At 35.4% G+C, this 23055-nt stretch overlaps 1 protein-coding gene across 2 annotated transcripts in view; it reads right to left on the reverse strand.

Annotated features, from left to right (window-relative positions):
• The window catches only part of NCAM2 (neural cell adhesion molecule 2), a 494137-nt gene that overhangs the window by 76044 nt on the left and 395038 nt on the right, over positions 1-23055 (reverse strand). For both annotated transcript variants that reach the window (XM_058661261.1, XM_058661260.1), the window contains exons 10-12: positions 17333-17520; positions 11678-11774; positions 2765-2938 (exon numbers count right to left, since the gene is read on the reverse strand). In XM_058661261.1, the coding sequence (XP_058517244.1) occupies positions 2765-2938; positions 11678-11774; positions 17333-17520 (459 nt within the window). The remainder of the gene's footprint in view (positions 1-2764; positions 2939-11677; positions 11775-17332; positions 17521-23055) is intronic.

Consider the following 23055-nt stretch of genomic DNA (forward strand, 5'->3'; position numbering starts at 1 on the left):
TTTTGATAATCACACCTAAAATAAAACCTCCTGAAGACAGGGTGGAAGAGGTCATAAGGTCAGGCATGAGGGAATCCCATTTTAGTAAACTCTGTTTCCCAAAACTCACTAATATCCACCAGTCAGCTACTTAGATGTCAATCCCACAGACAGCACAGATGGCAGCAATAGCCTAAGAGAAGTGCAACACTAGAAAAGTAAGAGGCAAAATGTGGCACAGTGGGTTAAGTCATTGCTTCCAGTACAAGCATCCCATATCCAAGTGTCACTGCCAGTCTGAGCTGTTCCACTTGTGATCTAGTTTCCTGTTAATGTTTCTGGAACAGAAGCAAAAGATGATTCAAGTCAATGTGTCCTGCAAAACTCCATGCGAGATAAGCATGCAGTACCTGGTGTTCCTGGATATGGCTTGGCCCGCTTTGACTGTTGTGGCAATTTAGGTATTTAGCAAATAAATTCTCTCCAGCACCCCTTCTCTCTCTCTCCGTGTGTGTGTGAGTGTGTGTGTGTGTGTGTGTGTGTAAGAGAGAGAGAGAGAGAAAGACAGACAGACAGACACTCTCTCCTCAGGAAGGGATACCTTTCATGTTGCATCTAAGCTCCTTAAGATAATGTCCAATTGTCGTGAGGGCTGGAGAGAATCTTTGTTGATAACCAGACATTATAAATATTAAGCTTTGTGGGACTCAACTGAAGTTTTTAAGATAAGCATAAATTCCGATTAATTTGGAGCAATCGCTCATAGCAGTAACTCGATTATGTTGAAAAGCACTGAGATCATGTGAATAAAGTAGCTATAGGTCTATAAACTGATTTAAGAAACTCATTTTATATGTATTATGTATTATAAAAAGACACAGACAAGGAAATATGGGGAAAGAAGCATTGAGCACACGCTTTTATCAAAAGAGAAAAAATGTCAGCCATGGGACCTTGAGTATGTTTGCTTCATTGGCCAGAACACTGAGTCACTGTTTGAGATAAGTCTTCCCTTTCTGATATTCTAGGCACACAGAAGAAGTTTTTGACTCAGATATTGTTCTTACATTATATATGGAAAATACATGAAAAATTAAAGAATGCAATTATCACACAGATGCTGAGTATTCTAATTTTTGGTCACCGATTTATTGTAAATGATCAATGTTCTTTGATACTATGTATAAATCTTAAGGGAACAGAAATGTATTATGACTGAAGAACACAAAGGATATGAAGTTATGATTTTGAACTTGTTCACCTTTGGCAGGATTAGAGCATTGTCAAGTCCGCATGCTGTTAAAACTTTGTGAGAAGTTTTGGGAAATCTATGACCCTTCCAGCCCAGGTGAGATGGGTAGGGTAGGTAGGATGAACAGCTGTGGGACAGGTGATCTCTAGACTGTCTGAATTTGACACTATTTTCTTCATGCTTATATGTATTCATAAACTTTGGTTGTCCTATGTAATGTAACCCATTTTCTCTTTGTTTTTACATATCTATTTTTCCAAGTCACCTTCCACCCTCTTTTGTTTTCTATCCCTAAAGGAAACAGAGAATCTTCCAATAACAAAGTTACTAATTTCAGTATAATACTTGCTCATACTCACATATTCATTTTGAACACACACCAAAAAAACCTCTCTCCTGAACCATATAACATATCCACAGAGAATACAATCCAAAGTATTTCATCAGGAAAAGAAATAATAGGAGCACACCTGCTTGGAGACCTTATTTGAAGTGTATAGTCAGTGGTTAACAACTGACTCTTAAATCAAAACCAATGGTTATTCTCAATGAAAAATGGGCAAGCACCTGTCAACATAGGTGGGTCTAGAATTATTTCATTTCTGCTGTCTCCATTTTCACTGGTATTGGTTCTTGTTTTTCTTCATCTTCCTCCTCTTCTTTTCTTCGCACATGCATTTTCTTGAACCTTGCTGTGTGATTTATCTTCAGATCAAGGCAGTTTTCCCAAGAGGGACAATATGAAGGATTAGCTTCCTTACTGTCTTGCACTTCCTTTGTGAATCTCTCAAGATATTTGTACCTTGTTAACTAAGTGCCAAACACCAGTGCTTTTCTATTATTTCCTACCTTAATTTCCTCTCCTTGTAATCAAGAAACCATATTTTCATTACCCTGAATCTCTACTTTCATAAAAAGATTTTTTTTACTTTTCAAAATTGGGCAGTTATATTATTACTGAACATAGTATTATATATAACAAAACTTTGGTTTTCAGAAAACAAGAGATTATATTCATGTTGAAATAAATATTAGATGGAAGAAAAAATTTGTACCTTACTCATTAACACATTCAAGCACATTTCAACAGCTTTGTGAAAAACTGATATTCCAAGATTTGGATTCATAGTTAAAAATCCTGCATGGGTTTTCATATCACACATTTTACATAAGCTTGAAGTTTCCATACAGAAAAATATTCATTATTTACAGTTTGACTTTCACACTTATTATCAAGAAATGTTAATAATAGAAAAAGGAGCATAAATTTTAAAATTCTAGTCATAACATCCAAAAACATAGCACTGTCATTTCAACAACAAAATTTTTTAAAGTATTTTTTTCTCATCAATTTGAATGTAGGTGGTTCTGCCAAACCTCTGAATTCACTAAGAATGGGGAACTTTTCTTTCAACTTTGTGTTTTCTTTCAACTCTGCGTTGAAAGAAAAAAAAAAACACATTCAGGGAAAAGAAAAAAAATCACAGTTATAGTGAAGGTCACATTGAATTAACCAACAGATTCTGAACTCACTTTGAACTCCATGGGAGAGTACTATTTTCCAGGTTTCTGATGCCACCTCTTTGACATCCACTTGATAGTGATGAATAGGAACACCTCCATGGGAATCGGGTTTATTGAAAGAAACTTTTGCCATGGTCTGTGACAGTTCTATGATTTTCACTCCAGAGGGACTTGATGGCACATCTATAAAAGAGTAAACACAAAGACATATGACCCAGGTGATATCAATTGTCAATACTAAGAAATGTAAGAATTCGAAATAAAGGAAAATCACTGCCTACATTGCTTAAGATACTTTGTGATGTTTTCACATTTATATCTTCAGTTTTTCAGAAAGTATACATAAATCAATGTTTACCACGAATATTTACAATGAATGATAGCCTTCAACACTGTATATTTTAAGGGATAGTTTACTTGTTTGTTTTCTATGTAATAGAAAGTTTTATTTGAAGTCCAGGAAGACAAGTTTGTACGTGTGTGTATGTGTGTGAAAGAGAGACCAAAAAAATATAACCAAAATGTATGAATAAATACATTTCATATTTCATCATTAATATAAATAATATTTTCTGTTGAACAATATTTATATGTTATAATTCCCTTTAGGGAAATTTTGATTAATTAAACTTTAAGACCCTTATATGTTAATCTCTCAATGTCAAAAATAGCAATGACTATTTCCTTGTGTGTCATATCAATCTATCACATTATTTCAGGTTCTATATAATATTGTAATTGGAATCCTAGTTTCTAATATAGATAGCATATTTAGAGATAATTATATCAGAAGCAGAATAAGAGAAGATAACAAAAAGGAAAACCTCTATATTTTGATTTACAAAAATTCTAAAAACACAACTTTACATTATAATGTCCATTGCATATTTTGATTAAAAACATGAATGGCAGGTAAAAGTCAAATGCACTTTATTTGTTAAAAATTTTCTTAAAAAGAGCACTGTGGATTATGTAAAAATATGTATTATAAGTAAAGTTGGGAAAGAGGCAGCAGCGAGAGCTTATGGCCTTTTGAATACAGGCAATATAAATATATAGAGACAGTTCTGATTCAAAAAGGAAAAAAAAAGAGGAAAACATACAAATGCTATTTGCCTTTAGTAAGATTGCCAATCCTTCCTTTGGTGCTCAGTGCATTTAATGTCAAGTAGGTTAAGCATAGACTGGTTAAGTACAGACTGTTCAAATAATAAAAATCCAAATGCCAAAGATATACATGAAAAAAATGTTCAGGATCCCAAGCATTTTGTGAATGCAAAAATATAATTAGATTTCACCTCAACCCAGTTAGAATGAATCCACAATTAAAAAGCAAGCAGGCAAGCAAATAAACAAAAACCACCAGTACAACCAATACAGAAGATGGTATGGAGATTCTGCAGAGATTTGAAAATGTATCGACCATAAAATTCAATCATAATAAAATCAGTATAGGAAAAGCTATCTGTTCTTCCAAGTGTTTTGTTTTGGATTGCTTTGTTTGTAGCTCAATTCACAATAATGAATATATGGAATCAACTCAGATGTCCACTCATTATGACTGGATAAGGAAAATGTGGAATTTGTGATACACTCAGTAATAAAAAAATTAAACTGTGTCTTTTGCAATAAAATAAATGAAACTAGAAACCACTATGCTAAGTGAAGTAAACTAACACCCCAATCAAAACTATCATGTTTCTCCTTATCTGTGTAACTCAACTACAAAGCAAAAAAATTTTTTAAAAAGTATCCTTTAGGAACTAAAAGTAACATTTTGAGATTTGATTATGGTTTAGAGTTTTAATCTATACCCATGAGGAAATGCTTTCATTTTTTTTAACTTACCATTGCTGAGCTTGTTTTTTTTTTTTTTTTAACCTAACTGAAAGTTAAAGCTAAGCCTGTGATTACTAAGGGAACTAAACTTATGCCATTGTAAAAGCTAAAAAAAAAAAAGAAAAAAAGAAAGAAAGAGGTAGCAAAGGAGACCATAATAAGGAGAGAGGTTACAGTGTGAAGTATCATTTATTTTGCTCCTCCATCTGTATTGAGAAATATATGAAATTAATTCATCTTATGAAAATACAATTTTTTAAAAATTCCTTTTTTAGCACAAAAATAAGAACATCAACACATAAGCCTGGAGCTATCTTTCCCTACCATATAATGTTTTAATATATACTAACTTTTATCCTTCTTTTAAATATTGATTTTTTGTTGGCCTCTTGTCTTCTCATCTAATTTAAAGAAATATCATGATTAGTGTCTGCAGTCTCTTTCTGAACACTATTTCATGTGCATTCTCATTGTATCTTCTAAATTGCATGAAAATTATGAAACTTTAAGTTATCACATACATATACATATTTCTACACATGTAAACTTGCATGCATGCAATCTTCAATATAGCACCTGGAAAGATGCAAGCACATTCAAATGAATAATTATGTCTGATGCTTAGCTCTTTGAAATCCTGTCACCTTTGTTTTATATATGTTACAATTAGTCACCACATTATTTTCCCAATACCTTTATTGTAATTATGTATCCATCTCTTTCATCATGTTTCCCCTAACTTCCAAAGCTTTGTTCTATCTGCTTCTTCCCTTCCTGCAATTCCATTAGTGAATCTTGGCTTCCTTTTGCAATTGGATTGCCTACCAAACTTAATCCATATGTTGTACAAATGTAAAATCAATCTTTCCAAAGAACCACTCTAATCACATCATTTCCCTGAGAAAGGCACTCAGCAGCATCACTCTCTTTAATAACATCCATCACAGTCTTTTCAGTTTTACCCTCAAGTTCCTGGATCTTCCAGTTCACCGGGTATGTGCAAAGATAATACTGTAATATACTATCCAACACAGGTTTGATTATAGGATATAGTAAGCCTTATGCATTGTGAATACCACCATTCTTAGGACAGACTTTCAAATCATACTCAATGCTACAACTTTCAAATGCATCATGAAAAATTGACCTCGGACACAGTTAGCAGTTTTTACATGGCTTTTTTAAAGATTGCATTTTTTTTTGGGGGGGGGGGAAAGTCAGATATGCGGAAAGGAGGAGAGACAAAGAGGAAGATCTTTCACCCATTGATTCACTTCCCAAGTGGCCCCAAATGCAGGAGCTGAGCCAATCCGAAGCCAGGAGCCTGGAGCCTCTTTGGGGTCTCCCACTCAGGTGTAGGATCCTAAAGGTTTGGGCTGTCCTTGACTGCTTTCCCAGGCCATAGCAGAAAGTTGGATGGGAAGCAGGGCTTCCAAAATTAGAACTACTGCCCAAATAGGATCCTGGCACATTCAAGGCAAGGACTTTTACCACTATGCTAAAACACCAAGCCCTACATACTGTTTTTGAGAGTGCATGATCAAATAAAATTTTAAAATGTCACAAAAATAGCTAATTCAACATAAATAATACTTTCATAATTAAAAGAATCCAAACTTCCATTTTTGAAAACTTGACAAAATTCAAATATGTTTTAAGGAAATCTGTGAGTTCATCTCACAATACTGTATTAGCATCGCAAATCACTGCTACCTTCAGGTGATGAACTCCCCAAATCCTTTACCTATATTTCATAATTTACTAGTCTTGCCCAGCTCTGATAAAGCTACCACCTGGAATTTTTAAGCATTTATCTTTGTCTTCTTTTTTTTTTTTAACTAATGACACTTTCGTTTATTTAAAGCAAATTTAGAGAGGAAAAGAAAGACTGACAGAGAGCAAGAGATAGGGAGAAAGAGCAGGATTGAGAAAGAATTTTCCATTCTCTGGTTCATTCCCCAAATGACCACACTGGTCAAGGCTGGGCCATGCTGCTGGGAGGAGCTCAGAGATTCTTACAGATCTCCCACACAAATGCAGAGGCCCAAGTACTTGAGCCATACAGTGATGCTTTGCCAGGTGCATTAGCTGAGAGCTGGAACAGACTTGGATGACGGCTGGAGACCACCATCCATATCTGCTACACCACAATTCTGGTCCCCTTTTTCCCTTTATTCTTTGCAGGACTTGCTTTGTTACACCCTCTGAAATCCAATTCTAAATCTGTTACCAGTTTGATTCTTTTTCCACAGATCTCAGACACAATTCAATTTTAAATCATGATGCCTTTAATTCACACCTTTATTTCAACCCTTACCTTTGAATTTACGTGTAAAGACCAGACCCAGTGTCTTACTCCTTTTTTTGACTCACAAGATCTATAAAAAGGGCTGGCCGTATTAGATACTCAGAATTTGTTAAGTAACCGATTAGAAATTGATGAAAACATGTATGCCCTTTCACACTAGCACCACATTTTTGAAAGCTAACTACTCATTATAATATGAGAATGAGAAAATCAGGAGCATGTTATATAGTTTCTGAATATCTGATAGTTGCCTCATGATTAATAAAAATTGAGTGATATGTGGATTTTTCCAGCCTATATCATAAAAATTATTACATAAGAGACTGAAAGGATGTATATTTCCAACTGAACAAACTTAATCTGCTTTTGACAGGCTGAATAAACACTAATTTGACTTTCAGGATCAGTAAATTGACTGTAATTCCATATCTACAGAATTCTAGTCAAATGATATAACATGGTCTCAGTTCTCAAAAATGTCTTCTATAGGCTTAACCTTAACTGAGGTGAAAATACAGATGATCACTTCATGAGGTTTGTGAATTAAATCAGTCTTGGGAAGAACAGTGAAATGTGGGATTTGACACATTTTCAGTAGGTTAAAGAGATGAGCTAAAGCTGAGAAGATGAAGTGTAATAGGAATAAATAGCATGTTGAACCGAGGTTAAACGAATCAATTGTGAAGCACGGTATGGGAGACCTCACTTAAACTCACTCTGTGAAAAAGAAGACATAGAATAGCCACAGAAGGGAAAAAGTCACAAAATCAAATTAAGATTCAATATTATCTAACAGAAATACAGTGCCACTAATAAGTATGACCATCTCATTTTACTATGCCTATATTGACTAGATATAGGAAGAGACTTTATAAGTTGCATGTGAAAATGAATTCAAAAATAGGTAAACAATTTGAGATAACATAATTCTTCAATCACGCATATTGTCCATGAATTTTCTAATGACTTTTCACATGCATGCTTTTCAAAAATTTACCATGAAAATAATCATTCTTTGAATTGTACTTTCCAAAACATTTTTTTTAACTTCTCTAGTATGCGTAGTAACAAACGTGCTGACATATGGACTTCTAAAAGAAAATTAACCTCTTTGAGCTTTAATTTGGTCATAAAATACTGCATTGTTCTTGCATAGCATTTGTTGCATACTTAGTTTGTGCACGGTTCTTGGAATGCATTAAATCACTTAGTGCTCACAGCCATAGGGTAGATCAGAGAATAACTGCTTGGACCTCTTCCCAGAAACCTCCATCAGAACGAGACAGCCATTCCCCTGTGCTAAATGTTTTACCTGTTGACATTTATAGTTGATTCCCTCTTACAAATATCTCTAAGAGAAGGCTGCTTTTCAGAAAAGTTTCTAATTAATGAAGCAAAGGTGAGATAGTATGCATTACGAATTGAAACATAACTATCTTGAAGAAAACTAGGAACTATTAGGAAGGTGGGTGTTGAATGAAGTGGTTATGCAACTATTAAGGATGCCCACTATCCAATGGCAGAGCACGTGTTCTGAGTCCTTCCCAGCTGGCTGCAAATGCACACCCTCAGTGGCAACAGGAGATAAATAGGTTCTAATTTGCAGTTATGTATAAGAAATCAACTTAGAAAATATTTTAAAATTCTTTCATAGGAATTTTAAGTTAAATACAACACTAATTTTCTGTACTTGTCTAGATATTTTTAGAAGTGAATAAATCATGTCTTGCCATCTGTGTACCAATTTCTAAGTCAGTATCATTAAAAATTACATTAAATTATTAGTTATATATGCAATATTTGTATGTAGCTTTTATGTTACATGTGTATAATTTTGTAAAAATGCAGGTGGATTTCCAGTTGCATGAATTTTTACTCCACATAATATTGGCTTTAGGCTTATTTATTTTCATTAGAAAGAAACACATAGAGAAATAGGCAGAGAGGAAGTTGTTCCATTCACTGATTTGTTCCCCAAAAGGCCTCAATGGCCAAAGTTGAGTTGGTCCAAAGCCAGGAACCAAGAATTTCTTCCAGGCTTCACAGGAAGGTGCAGGGTCCCAAGGTTTTGGGACATTCTTTACTGCTTTTCAGGCCACAAACAGGGACACTGATGGGAAATGGAGAAGCAAGGACACAAACCAGCACTCATATGAAATCCCAGTGCTAGCAAGGTGAGGATTTAGACATTGAGCCATCATCATGCCATGAGTCTTACTGTCATGTAAATAAATTTAATGGCTTTTGTCACACATGTCAACTATAATGTTAGAAAAAATAAAACCAGGACTTAATCAATCTTGATTAGTAAATAGCTTCTATGGCATTATGTGTCAGATACAACGATCCCAAGTAATTACTGGCTCATTTTTTCATATAATAATTTACATAATGGTTAATTAAAATGTTAAAAGTTTTTGTGAGCTACCTTAGTGGCTTAGCCACTACATCTGCCATTTGTTATGCTTCCATCATATGTGGGTGCCACTTCATATCCCAGCTGCCCCACTTCTGATCCAATAACCCATTATAGTCTGGAAAAAGCAGCAGAAAATGGCCCAGATATTATGGGCCTGCCCCCATGCGCAAGACATGGATGGAGTTCTAGGCTTCTGGGCTGGGACAGGACTTTGTGGCCATCTAGAAAGTAAGAGAGGGTAGAAAATCGCTCACTCTGGCTTTCATCTCTGAAATTTTTGTTTTCAAGTAAATAGGCAAATAAATTTAATTTTAAGATTTATTTTTATTTATCTGAAAGGCAGAGGGGCTGGAAACAGAGAGCAAGTTTTCAGTTCACTGGTTCACTCCCCAAATGATTGCAACAGCAAGCACTTGACTAGACAATCCAGGAGCCTGGAGCTTCTCCCATATCTTCCATATAGGTGCAGAGGCCTGAGTACTTGGGCTAGACTCAAAATGGCACCCATTTCAAATGCCTTAGATGCTGACTTCTCAAGTAGAAGATCAGAGCCACATCACAATGCTGGTGCATTGAGAGAGAGAGAGAGATAGGGATTTGGGGTCTGGTTAATTTCAACTCTGTTAACTATACCAGTGTCCTAGCCTATTCCATTCTTTTTCTGTAAAAATCTGAGGGAAGGGTATGGAGCATCCACTGTGACACCACAGGTACTTGCTATCCAGCGCCACTCCTCTGGCACCCCAGCTGTATGTGGTGGTGTGTACTTTGCTAGGCGCCAGGGGACTGCAGATAGATTGGAATGGTAGCCACTTAAGCTTTGTTTGACATAAATTTCTAGGGGTTTCAGAGATGAGGCCACTTCATCCATAGCTAATCAAGGGATATAAGACTGGGATGATAAGAAAGGGAAATCTAGAGGGCGGCCTTGTGTCTGGTCAAAGCACCTTTCTGTGGGTGTAAGAGCCAGAGGTGGTGAGAGGTCTGGTAAGAGTTCTGGGGCTCTACTTGATTAGGCTACTGCATCTGTTGGCAAGTATGAGGGCTAGGGGCAGGCTACTCCTGGCACAAGTTAGCAGACACATCAACTGGGCCTGGGAATGGATCTTTTAGGGGATCATTGTGGACTTCTTTGCTAGGCTCCAGGATCCACTTGTTCATGCAAACAGCTGGATCTTGGAGCAACCTAAGCCAGGCTAGGCTGCAGTATCTACCAGGACAGGCTAGGTATGGATAGAGCAGGGGTTTATAGGGGGTTTCCCTGACTAGACCACAACCAGCACACCTGAAAATCTGTTGGAGTTACAGCCAGCTGTGTTCACTCACACTATCCACTGGGGAATGCAAGAACTGGGATTGGGGGCTGGCTGGGTTAAGCTATGACTCCATGCCTGCTGGTTCGCTGGAACACAAGATTGCAAACTTGCTGATGGACATAAAATCTGGGCCTAGGGGCAGTCTTGGTTGCACTGGGTTAGGCTGCAGCACACACTGTTTTGTGTGAGAACAAGAGCTAACAGATGTGACCAATCAGCCAGTTGCCTCCACTGATAATTGCGTTGGCTGGTTCCAAGGAAAGACTGAACCAGACCCTGTGCTAGCTAGCTAGCACACGCAAGAGCAAAGTCTGAATATACCCCAGATTATGTTTCTTAGGGGCTCCCTGAACTTGGGGATAATCACATAGACATGTGGTCTGATTCTGAAGCACATGTTTGCAGGACTGGGCTACCTCAGTTCTTGACCCTCATGCAAGAATGGATAGCATACCATGATAAATACAAAAAACAAGACAGTTGGTTCATCTAAACCAATAGAAGAGTTCAAGTTCCTCACCAAAAGATGGAAACAAAAATAGTTTAAACAACAAACAGTCCAGGCCTGGCTGTTCAGAAGTCACCTATGTCTGTGGGCACAGTGCCATAGTCAAAGACAGCCAATAGGCTGTAGATAGAATTTCACACCTCTGGTATAACAAAGCTTACAACATCCCAGAACAATCAAGAACACTGGAGTAATATGCTTGGAACATTCTTCCTCACATTGAGGCCCCAAATCATTGTCTCCTCCGTGGGAATTGATACAGTGTGACATTAAAAAACAACACATTTTTCCTAACCCCCTCCCCCTCCCATCATGGATACAGGAGGGAAAACAGAAACATTTATCTCAACAACCCTGACCTTCTTCATCCTAATTGGATTTGGAGGCTCACATGGATATGTAACTTCTCATTTTGTAATAATTGTTAAAATAAAAGGGTATCATTTGCTAACATTTAAAATTATATAATGTAATTTAACATTCAAAAATGTTTTCGTTTAAAAAATATGTATTCTTATTTCACAATACGTACCAGCTAAAGCAAGAATATATTCTTGGAATCTTGTTCCTATGCGGTTAGTAGCCGTACAATTATATCGTCCAAAGTCATTCTCAGATGTAGGAGCAATCTGAAATAATTACAATAAAAGAGACATAAATAGCATCACAGAATCTTTAAAATATACAATTGTATGTCTACTATTTGTGCTCATGCTATTCACTACACATTTCCTTACCACAACTGTTATTTTCTTGATCATGTAAATGGTAGCAAAGTTAAAAAAAAATCAAATGATTTTCCAAAATCAATTTTAAAAATGGAAGAAATACATGTTTACTCTTATCACTTACTCATTATACAATAAATGTATGTATCAGGGTCTCACATTGGTACCAATAAAAGGGTAAACATTTTAAATGTCAGTTAACATTATAAAGAGAACTGTCCACACAGATGAGTGAACCACAGCAATATCTACTACATCCATAAAGTGGAAAACCGCCACCATGTTCATGCATCTATTGAATAGCAATATCATCAGATTCTGCAATATGTAAACCCAGAAATTAGTACATAGTTTCAAAAATCTGTATTTTAAAATAATTACAAATGTGATTTTGAAGATAGAAAGTTCATATCAAAAAGTATTTCCAGCTAAATTTTCTGTTCTGATCTTAGGTCGAAATGCTTTATAGTACAACAAAGGCTCAAAATATGTGCTGCTTCTTTTATTTTTGTGTTTCTGATTGTAAAATTGTAGGGAAGACTGAGAAAGCATGCTAGAAAGATCTTTCGCAGGAAGATTTTTTTTTTAAGGCAAATATTGTCCTTAGGCAAATATTGCCACCGGCACAATTTTTTGACAACTAGTAACAGTATATCGCCTTCGTTTCTATTCAACTCCTATCAGTATCCTGTCTAGGAGGGAAATAGTTGGCCTCCATCTTTCCACATTTCAAATGTATAATTAATTTAACCTGAGAAGATTCCATTGGTGTCTGTTGGGACCAGCCTCGCAGTTCTAATGCATAGCAGTCTCTAACCTATCAATTCAGAAAAGAGATTTGATTCTAGTAATAGATATAATTTTCAATTCTGGCAGCTATTATTAAGAATGGATATGCTTATGAAAAGAGTTGCTGTTAATTTCAACTCTATCTTAAAAGACAGAAAAATGGCTTTGTGGTAATGGGAGACTATTAACTAAGAGTGCAATTTTGAGGTCCATTGAAGATAATAATTCCAAAAGAGTACAAAAAGCTATGTCATTCATTTTCTAGGCAGCTGTCCATCTAGAAATAGTTCATGAGTTTTAATAGCTTTTATAAAAGTACCCCTAAGTGATTCAAATATTCATTTTCTTTATACACAGCTTTTAATCAGTCAGCCTAAGTTAACTCTGCTAAAACTCTGCAACAGGGATTGGCATTCAGCAACAAAAACACTTTCTTATTCTACTGCCATCTCAGAAAGTGATCTGTATATTCCACAGGGATGAATGTGGAATTGAATCGATTAAATCAATACAATACAGTTGCAAAATAACCAGAACAAAGAATTGTGACTATTGCACATTATTCCAGGATTAATCACGTAAACATAGCCACTTTCATTAGAATCAATTTTGAAAAGCTAACTTCATTTTTGTTGTTGTTCTTGGAGTTCAGCTATTGACATTGAAAAGCTTTACCAATCTATTGTTAAGAAGCAACTTGCTTATGAAGTTGAATGGTTAATTGATATAGAAAATACATCTCAGAGCACAGATTAACTACACAGAAGTAGACACATATAGAATTTTGAATATAGCACTGTAGCTTGTCAAATTCTTGTTTTTTGAAGCATATTTTGTATATTCCTTAAAAGCACATGCAATTAAAGTCAAATACTGCTCTTACACTAAAACACAGCACAATGAAGTGTTGCATTTGTCAAATTGTAAGATATGAGCTCAAAGATATTTGCATGATTGATTTGAAAATGTTTAAATAAGAAAAATGATTATTACTATTTCTTTAGCACATATTGAACACATCAATTCATATGTAAATGCATGGTTAAATACAATCGAATGCATGATGTTAGGTTTTGAGAGCATGTAACAGATTAAATTACATTTTAACTTCAGATTTTAAGCTGAAAGTATATTTCTATAAAGAGGTATGCTAATAAATCTATTAGAGTTGCCAAAAATTTATTTTCTCACTCTATATACCTACCATAACAATTTTTTTAATTTTATACTCTGCATACCTTTCCAGAAAAAAGAACACAAACACACAGTATTATATTAATAGGCCCAGTACAAACACAGCAGTTTTTGTTCACGTATTTTTAAAGTTATTTTATTTTGAAAAGCTGATGTGCAGGGAGAAGGAGAGATGGAGACAGATATTCCATCTATTGGTTCACTCCCCAAATGCCCACTATGTCCAGAGCTGAGTTGATACAAAGCCAGGAACCAGGAGATTCTTTCAGATCTCCCATTGGGGTACAGGGAACCATATCCTTGGGCCCACCTCCACTGCTTTCCTAGACCATAAGCAATGAGCTGAATAGAAATTGTAAAAGCTAAGGCATGAACCAGCACCCATATGGGATGCTAAAGCGTACAGGTGGTGGGTTAGCCAGTTGAGACACCACATTTAGTTCATACTTTTAAGCGTTCGGTTATCACACAATAATATAGACAGATATATTTTTAAGAAACATTTTTATTGTTATTAGAAATGCAGATCAGATTTATGGAGAGAAGGACAGACAGAGAGAAAGATATCCCATCCGTTGGTTTATTTCCCAAGAGCTGGAATGTCTAGAGTTGAGCTGATATTAAGCCAGATTCCAGGATGTTCTTGTAGCTCTTCCCTTGGGGTGCAGGGTTCCAAGGCCACCTGCCATCTTCCACTGCTTTCCCAATCCACAAGCAGGAAGCTGCACTGGAAGTTGAACAGCCAGATAGGAACTGGTGCCCATATGGGATCCCAGTGTTATAAGGCAGGTTTTAACCACTAAGGCATCACTCTGGGCCAAATATATTCTGATTTCTTATATTGTTTAGAAAAGTATTTGTTAGGGCCCAGTGTGGTAGCCTAGTGGCTAAAGTCCTCGCCTGGAACATGCTGGGATCCCATATGGGTGCTGCTTCTAAACGCAGAGGTCCCACTTCCCATCCAGCTTCCTGGTTGTGCCCTGGGAAAGCAGCAGAGAATGGCCTGAAGCCTTGGGACCCTGTACTAGCACAGGAGTCCCAAACGGCTTCTGGCTCCTAGCTTCAGGTCAGCTCAGCTACGGCCATTGTGGCCACATGGGGAGAGAACCAACAGGCAGATCTTCCTGTTTTTCTTCCTATCTATATATCTGACTTTCCAACAAAAATAAACCTTCAAAAAAAAAAAAAAAAAGAAGAAATGCACTTACTAGCACCGAAGTACTCATAGAATTATTCATTTATTTTTTAAAGATTGACATATTTTAATTAGAAACAGATTTACAGAGAAGAGAAACAGAAAGTTCTTCCATGCGCTGGTTTGCTCCCAAAATGACAGTATAACAGCCAGAGCCCAGCCCATCTGAAGCCAGGAGCCAAGAGATTCTTCCAGCTCTCCTACCTGGTTGCAGGGGCCCAAGGCTCTGGGTCATTCTCTGCTGCTTTCCCAGAATGTAAGGTTGGAGCTTGATGGGAAGAGGCTCAGCTGGGACACAAACCAGCACCCATATGGGATCCCAGTGCAAGCAACGAAAGGATTCAATCAATGAACCATCGCACCAGGCCAAAAGTATATTTAAATTTAAAAGTTTGAATGTACATATTTAATAAAAAATAAACATTTGAAAACATAATTTAAAATATACTATTGATCAATTTATTGGCAATTTTGTTTTTTGTATTTTACAATATATTTTAAGAAGTAGTACTCATATCACCATTGCAATAGTAATTCAGTTTGCACTCTACTATATATTCTACCAATAAGATTTTAGTAACATGTATTTATTTTTTTCTTTTATCATCATTTTGTGTTCTGATTTTCAAGCTGTTTTGGTGCACATCTATTTTTTTTCCTTTAGACTAAAATTGTAATCTATGAAAAATTTAATACACATAAAAATATGTAGCCAAAGGCCAAGAGGCATTATATGTTCAAACTCAATACTTTACGTAGCAAATCATCTAGCTATGAATAAAGCAAGTTAAAAATGGCTTATTTTTCACTTGGGGTAGGAATGAATGATATTTAGGAAAAAGCCTAAGCAGCATGAGAACAAAAAATTTAAATAAAATATTTGGAGATTGCATTCACAAAATATGTCTTGACATTAACTATGGAGAATTATGAATTGTCTTAGGAACCTGAACTGTTTTTTATTTAGTAAAGCAAGAGTTTCAAACATGAATTTAAATTTACTTGTAATGAACTGAATACTATTCCTTCCAAAATAGATATATTGGAATATAATCCCTAGTGTGTCTGTGTTTGAAGGTAGTATCTTTAGGAACATAGTTAAACTTCAATGGAATCTAAAGTGTATGTTCCATTACAGCAGGATTTTTGGCTTGAAACAATAATAGATACAAAAAGGGTGTGTGGAACTAACAGGTGTGGCCAAACCTGCCGGGCAGTCAGCCAGGTACAAGATAGGGAAAGCCACTTCTCCAGAAACCAGGTCTGTTGATACCTTGGTCTTGGCTCATCCAGCTTCAGAACTGGGAAGATAAACTTCACTTGTCTTTGAAGCTTAGGATAAGTTATTATGTCAACCAAGGAGACTAACATACTACCCAGAGATGATAATAAATTGCATCAGTTTAATCAATACTAAAATAATCGCTATCTTAAAAAAACTAAATCTTAGCTTGAATGCACTTAAAAATCTTTGAAACACTGACATTCAACATGTAGAAGGTATAATACAACATGAAAGAAATGCGTTAAATTTATGAAGAAGGGGTATCTCATTGTTACTCTAGAACATCTATTTCTTTTAACATTTGTAAACAGAATTAACAGGAAAAAAATGGTATAGCTTTCAGCTAAATAAGACAATGAAGGTTATCATTTGTTCTAAAATCATTTCAATTTGAAGGGCTGTAACAGACTCAAAAAATAAAAGTGCAAACCGATACATGTAAACACAAACACACACACAAAACCTGCAATTAATAGAAGAAAATCATTTATTCAAATAATATTTAAAAGCCAGTTAATTGACAAGATAAAAAGAATAAATCACGATTTAAAAATGACTAAAAAGGTAATGGACATGTTTCTTTGATCTGGTTAGAAACTGTTCTGAATAACAATTATGTAGCCAATGTTCAACATTTATATCTGGCAATATGACCATCACATATTTATAGAAACTAAATAGAACTTGAATTTTTCTCTCTTATGCTAAATTATTATTTTTTGAATATAATTATTTTCTTTTTATAATTCAGTTTGTAAAAAAGCATTTGCTCTAAATTCACATTTCTGAATAAGTGAACATTGAAACAATAATCACTAATAGGCATGACTGAAATACATAAAATTGACCTTAAAATAAGTTACTGTGAAATATATTACCTTGGACAAATAGATGGATGACAGACGTTGAGAGATGTAGACAGTACATAGAAACTGTAATAGACCTTAAATGTATTCTGAAGTAACACAATTTGTTGATGCTAACATCAAGGCTTACCTCCAATATCATTTTTCTTCCTGTACTGTATGTCTTTAAATTAGTGGTGTTTTTAGCTGGTAAGACTAATTTCTCTTTTCTCCAATATATTGATGCTGGTGGGTTTGATTTCACATCACAACTTATATTGATTGGATTCCCTTCCCAAGAGTAATATATTGTTTGGTTTGATATAAACTTGGGGGCATCTGTAAAACATAAAAAAAATTTACAGAATTTCTTTACAAAAATCATATCATCACAATAATCATTATTGACTTATGTTTAAATACAATTATAAAGTATTACAGATCTCACTGCAGATATTTAATATATATATCAATATTTCATCACATAATTTTGATATGAATATAAAAATACTAACATGCTGAAGTACTAAAATATTAAAATTGCTCAACTAAACTTGCTGTTGATGTTTTTGAAAAATATTAAACTAATGGATATCTGCATACACAGAAGCTGTTTAAAGGACCATTATTTAATGGGAGATTGTAGGATACAAATGCAATGAAAATTATTGATTTTTATGTCAATGCTTAATCTTTCCCTAGTCATAATAATATCTCCTATAAAAATAGTTTAAAGATGCGAGTATAAAACAGAAAAGAAAATGTCAACCTAAAAAAGAATTTAATTACTGTTCTGAAGTATCCATATTTACAAGATTTATTAAACCTGATTTGTTCCATTTAGTAATATTAATTTGAAAATCAATGACTGTAAATTAATTCTCCAGTATAAATAGCAAAAACTCTATAATAGCTAACTGCAAATAGACCATTTGCTATATCATTTTACTAAAAACCCTATTTATTAAGACCTGTTATTTTGTATCTTTTCAATGTTTTATTTAATATTCCTATTTAGTTAAAATGATTACATCAACTAATATGATTCCTACTTATTACACATCAGATATGCATTATGTAAATTATAACTGTGTTACAAGTAATTATTAAGCTATTCATCAGATTTATGATTTACTCCATCTTAATATGAATCTTACAGTATGAAATGTTTATTAGTGTCTTATATAACAGTGATTTGGCATTTTTTTCTTTATTTTATGCTACAAGTGATAGGCTCTGAGATTTCTCTTACACCCTTCTCAAATTTCCTCTAACCCACTGATTTCCCCTATATTGTTACAATAGTATAGTCCTTCATAAGCAATCCTAAGTCTATCATCCTGCTCTTTATCTGGACATTTTGGGTACGGACAATGGCAGACAGTCCAGCATCCTATTGTCAATATATATTTAGCAGTTTCATTGGGAATTCATCTTTGATTTGGAAGTACAGATGCATACCACATTATATATTCACAACTGGTTATGACAGTCACTATTATGCATTCTATTTAATATATTAAAGATTGACTTATGTTTTTGAAATACAGAGAGACAAGGAACAAAAGACGCAGAAAAAGGGGAAAATCTTCCATTTGCTTGTTCACTCTTCAAACTGCCACAAGGGCCATGGACACCATTGTAGCTGTCTACATGGATGGCACAGGTCCAAGAATGTGAGCCAACTTCTGTGGCCTTAACACCATCACTCCCCCCCAAAAAAGCAGGAAATGGAGTGGAAATTCAGCATTGAAGACTCAAATCAGCACTTCAAGATGTGATGCCAGCATTCCAAGTGTTGTTGTCTTAAACTGCTGTGCCACACGGTCCTTTTAATATTTTTAACAGCCTTATGAAAAAGCTAAAACTGATTTTTAAAAGCAAAAGATTGGGAGTAAGAGACAACAACAACAAAAATTTTTCATTACTCAGATGTACTGCTGGTATATAAATCTGGACCATTTAAAAATTTATTATATCCCAATTAAATGCATAAATACAATTTGAATACTCAATGTTACTGACTTTTTGCTGATATGGTCCTCATTTAGATTGTCCAGAAGGTTACAACTTGAATGATTCTTCAGGAAGAAAAAATATTTAAAAGTGTTGTAGTCCTGTTTCTGAAATCAATATTTCTTTGATGTAAAACCAGATAAAATTTTAGATATCTTATCCAAGGCTTATATGAAAATAGCTAACAAAACTACAAAATATAAATGAAAATTGGTATTAAAACTATAAACAACACAATGTCTTGTAGAAGAAAAATGGCTTAATAAATATTAATATGTATAATATATAGCACACCTCAATGTAAACATAAGTATTAGGGTATGATTTCAGTCTTTTTCTTTTTTTTTTTTTTTTACTTTTTTAAAGATTTATGTGTTTTTATTGGAAAGGCAGATCAGATTTATGGAGAGAAGGAGCAACAAAGAGAAAGATCTAACATTCACTGGTTTGCTCCCTAATAGGCGGAGTTGCCAGGGTTAAGCCAAATTTGAAGCCAGGGGATTCTTCTGGATCTCCCATTGAGGTGCAGGATCTCAAGGTTTTTGGCCATATTCTACTGCTTTCCCTGGTCATAAAACAGGCGTCTGGATGGAAGCAGAGAAACCAGAACATGAACTGCTGCCCATATGGGATCCTCATGCTTGTAAGATGAATTAGCAACTGAATCAAAGTTTTTCAGTTCTTCTTACAAGTGCCAATTCTTTGCTTCACTTGTTCTACAAAACTAAGTTCTACATTTCAACTTTGAGTGCTACCTGAAGAAGTCTCTATATCCTTGCTTCTTCACTAAATCAAGAATATATTATATCTTTCAATATGTCCCAGACCTAGATTGTGGTTTTCACAGCATTTCCAAAACACAATAAAAGAGGCAGTGTACAAATTGGAAATTGAACAGCAATTGATACACTTCAGTTCAGCAATGCCATATTTGAAAAGACATTGTTTTTCAGAAAAAAGAAAGAACATCAAGTATCTTCTCCAAATAAAAGGAGCAAAAGTGGGAATCATCAAAAACAAAAGAACATTCACCAATACATGGAGATTAAACAATATGATACTGAAGGCCTACATTAAAGACTATGTTGAAGACTATAAAGGAAACCAGTATTTTTCTTGCATAAAGTGAAAGTGAAAACACAAAATAGCCAAACCTGTGGAACAGAGCAAAAACAGCCTTAAAGGAACTTTTTAGCATTAAAAAATTTATATTATACAAAGAGAAATGTCTCAAATAAGAGATGTAGTGATGCATCTCAAAGGCTTAGAAAAACAAGGATAAGTCAAGCACCAAGTCAGCCATCAGTGAGAAATTGTAAAGATCACAAAAAAAATAAATAAAATAGAAACTACATAAAAGTTGACAAATGCTGCTCTTTGAGAAGACAAAACTTTAAAAAGACTAAAAAAAAAAAAAGAAAACATCACAAATAAATGTAGGTTAAAAACAAGACATTACAAGCCGAACAAGGCAAATACACAAGATCATAAAATGTTATCATAAACTCTATCCCGTAAAACTGGTAAACCATTTAACAAACGTAAAAATTCCTGTACACATGAAAGCTACGAAGATTCAATCAAAAATGTATCAAATAGCATGCAGAAACAAAAAGATAGACCTACATTCTCTCCAAACACTAAGATCAAATCTAAATGGGTAAAAGACCTAAACCTTTAAACTTTTGGAAGAAAATGTTGAAAACACACTGCAACACTTAGGGGTAGGCCCTGACTTCCTAAAAAAGACTCCAAAAGCAGTAGAAATCCAGACCAAAATAAACAATTGGGACCTCATCAAACTAAGAAGCTTCTGTACAGCAAGGGAAACAATCAACAAAGTAAAAAAACAACCTACAGAATGGGAGAAGATCTTTGCACACTACATAGGAGATAGAGGGCTGATCTCCAGAATATACAAAGATCTCCAGAGAAACCAAAACACCAGAACAAACAAACTGCTCAAGAAATGGGCACGGGAAATGGGCAGACATTTCACAAAAGAACAAACCCAAATGGCAAACAAGCATATGAAAAAATGCTCAAGTTCCCTGGCAATAAGGGAAATCCAAATGAAGACAACAATGAGGTACCACCTAACTCCAGTAAGGATGGCACACATACATAATACCACCAACACTTGCTGGCGAGGATGTGGGGAAAAGGGAACCCTTCTCCACTGCTGGTGGGACTATAGACTTGTACAGCCTCTATGGGAATCAGTTTGGCGAATACTCAAACAACTGAAAATCAACATACCATATGATCCAGCAATAGCACTCCTAGGGATATATCCAAAACATCTCCTACACAAGAAACCAACATGCACGCCTATGTTCATAGCAGCACAATCTACAATCGCAAAAACCTGAAATCAGCCAAAATGCCCATCAATAGAAGACTGGATAAGAAAGCTATGGTTCATCTACTCTATGGAATACTACTCAGCTATTAAAAAAAACGAAATGCAGTTCTTTGTGGTCAAATGGGCCCGGCTGGAATCCATCATGCTAAGGGAAATGAACCAATCCCAAAAGGTTAAATACCACATGTTTGCCTTAATTTGAGATGAAAAGATGACAACTTGGAAGATAGTACCTGTATATTGTAATATTAGTGCAATCTCTAACAACCTGTATCCAATGCAATAAGATAACGTGATATAATCTATAAACCAACAATTAATGTCAGAATACTTTAGATCTACATCGAAAAACTGTAAAACCTACTATACCCTCAATACGCTATGTTAACCTGTAATGGGGAGGGAGTGCAGGGAAGTCTTTCAGGACCATAAAAAGAGTGAGAAAAAAGTACAATATAGCCTATCAAGATCAAATCTGGTAATTCATAGACAACAGACTCAAAGCGGCACTAAACAACAATAAAACTACTATACCAATGCATGAGGGGGGAATCAGGTGCGATCCTGACAACCTCTTAACAGGAGGTCATGTGCGTGGAGCAGGGGGGGCACTCCAGAATGGAGTAGGTGGTAAGGAGGAAGCTTGGATCCCAACCATGAAGACTCTCAGAGCTTCACCACAAACTATTAATACGAGCAACAAGGACTATATCCCAACTGCCAAGGAGGCCACAGGGAATTGGATGCCCTTGGAGGCCGAGAACTCTGAGGTCACCCACCCCCAACCAGAGCTTCCACAGGGGATCGAACAAGTCCAAACACTACCGTGCAGAAGCCAACATGATTGGAGACAACCAGAAGCCCTGAGCGGTCCACAGAAACAGAAGAACAATAAATGTCCTTTGGGACCAGGGAGGAGAGCTTTCTCTGGTCCGAGCCTGGCTCCACCACTAGACCCCTTCCCTTCCTCACAATGACCATCGGGATTGCTTCGAAAACCCCTCACAGCAAACAAACAATCATACAAACTAAAAAAAAACCTAAAATAAATAGACAAACAACAGAAAGTAGAGCTTGAAATCTGACAGGAAAGAGCTGGCATGGATTGGCTCATGCCTCGCTGGGTGGGACACAAAGATTAGTCACTTCTCACCATGGTGTTGAGGATTTTCCTGCACACCCCCCCAAAAAATGTGTTCTGCACCTTAAATATTCGACAAATATCTTGTTAGAGTTACAAGCCAGTCTAGATTATCCTAAAATCTGCCAAGATCAGCAAAATTATACTTCAACACAACAAATGGCTAAATACTAAAATGAAATAGACACGAGACAGCTGAATGGTACCTTATAGCCATTTTAAGGTATATAGCAGCCGGTCCGGTCCTGAATATAAACTAAAATTGAAATGTCAATGAGCTAATCATAGGTTGTGGTTAGGACTTGCTTTTTTTTTTTTTTAACATACTGGTTACTCAAAACCATATCAATTC

This window comes from Ochotona princeps, chromosome 3 (genome assembly GCF_030435755.1).
Source record: "Ochotona princeps isolate mOchPri1 chromosome 3, mOchPri1.hap1, whole genome shotgun sequence".
In the NCBI taxonomy this organism is placed as follows: domain Eukaryota; kingdom Metazoa; phylum Chordata; class Mammalia; order Lagomorpha; family Ochotonidae; genus Ochotona; species Ochotona princeps.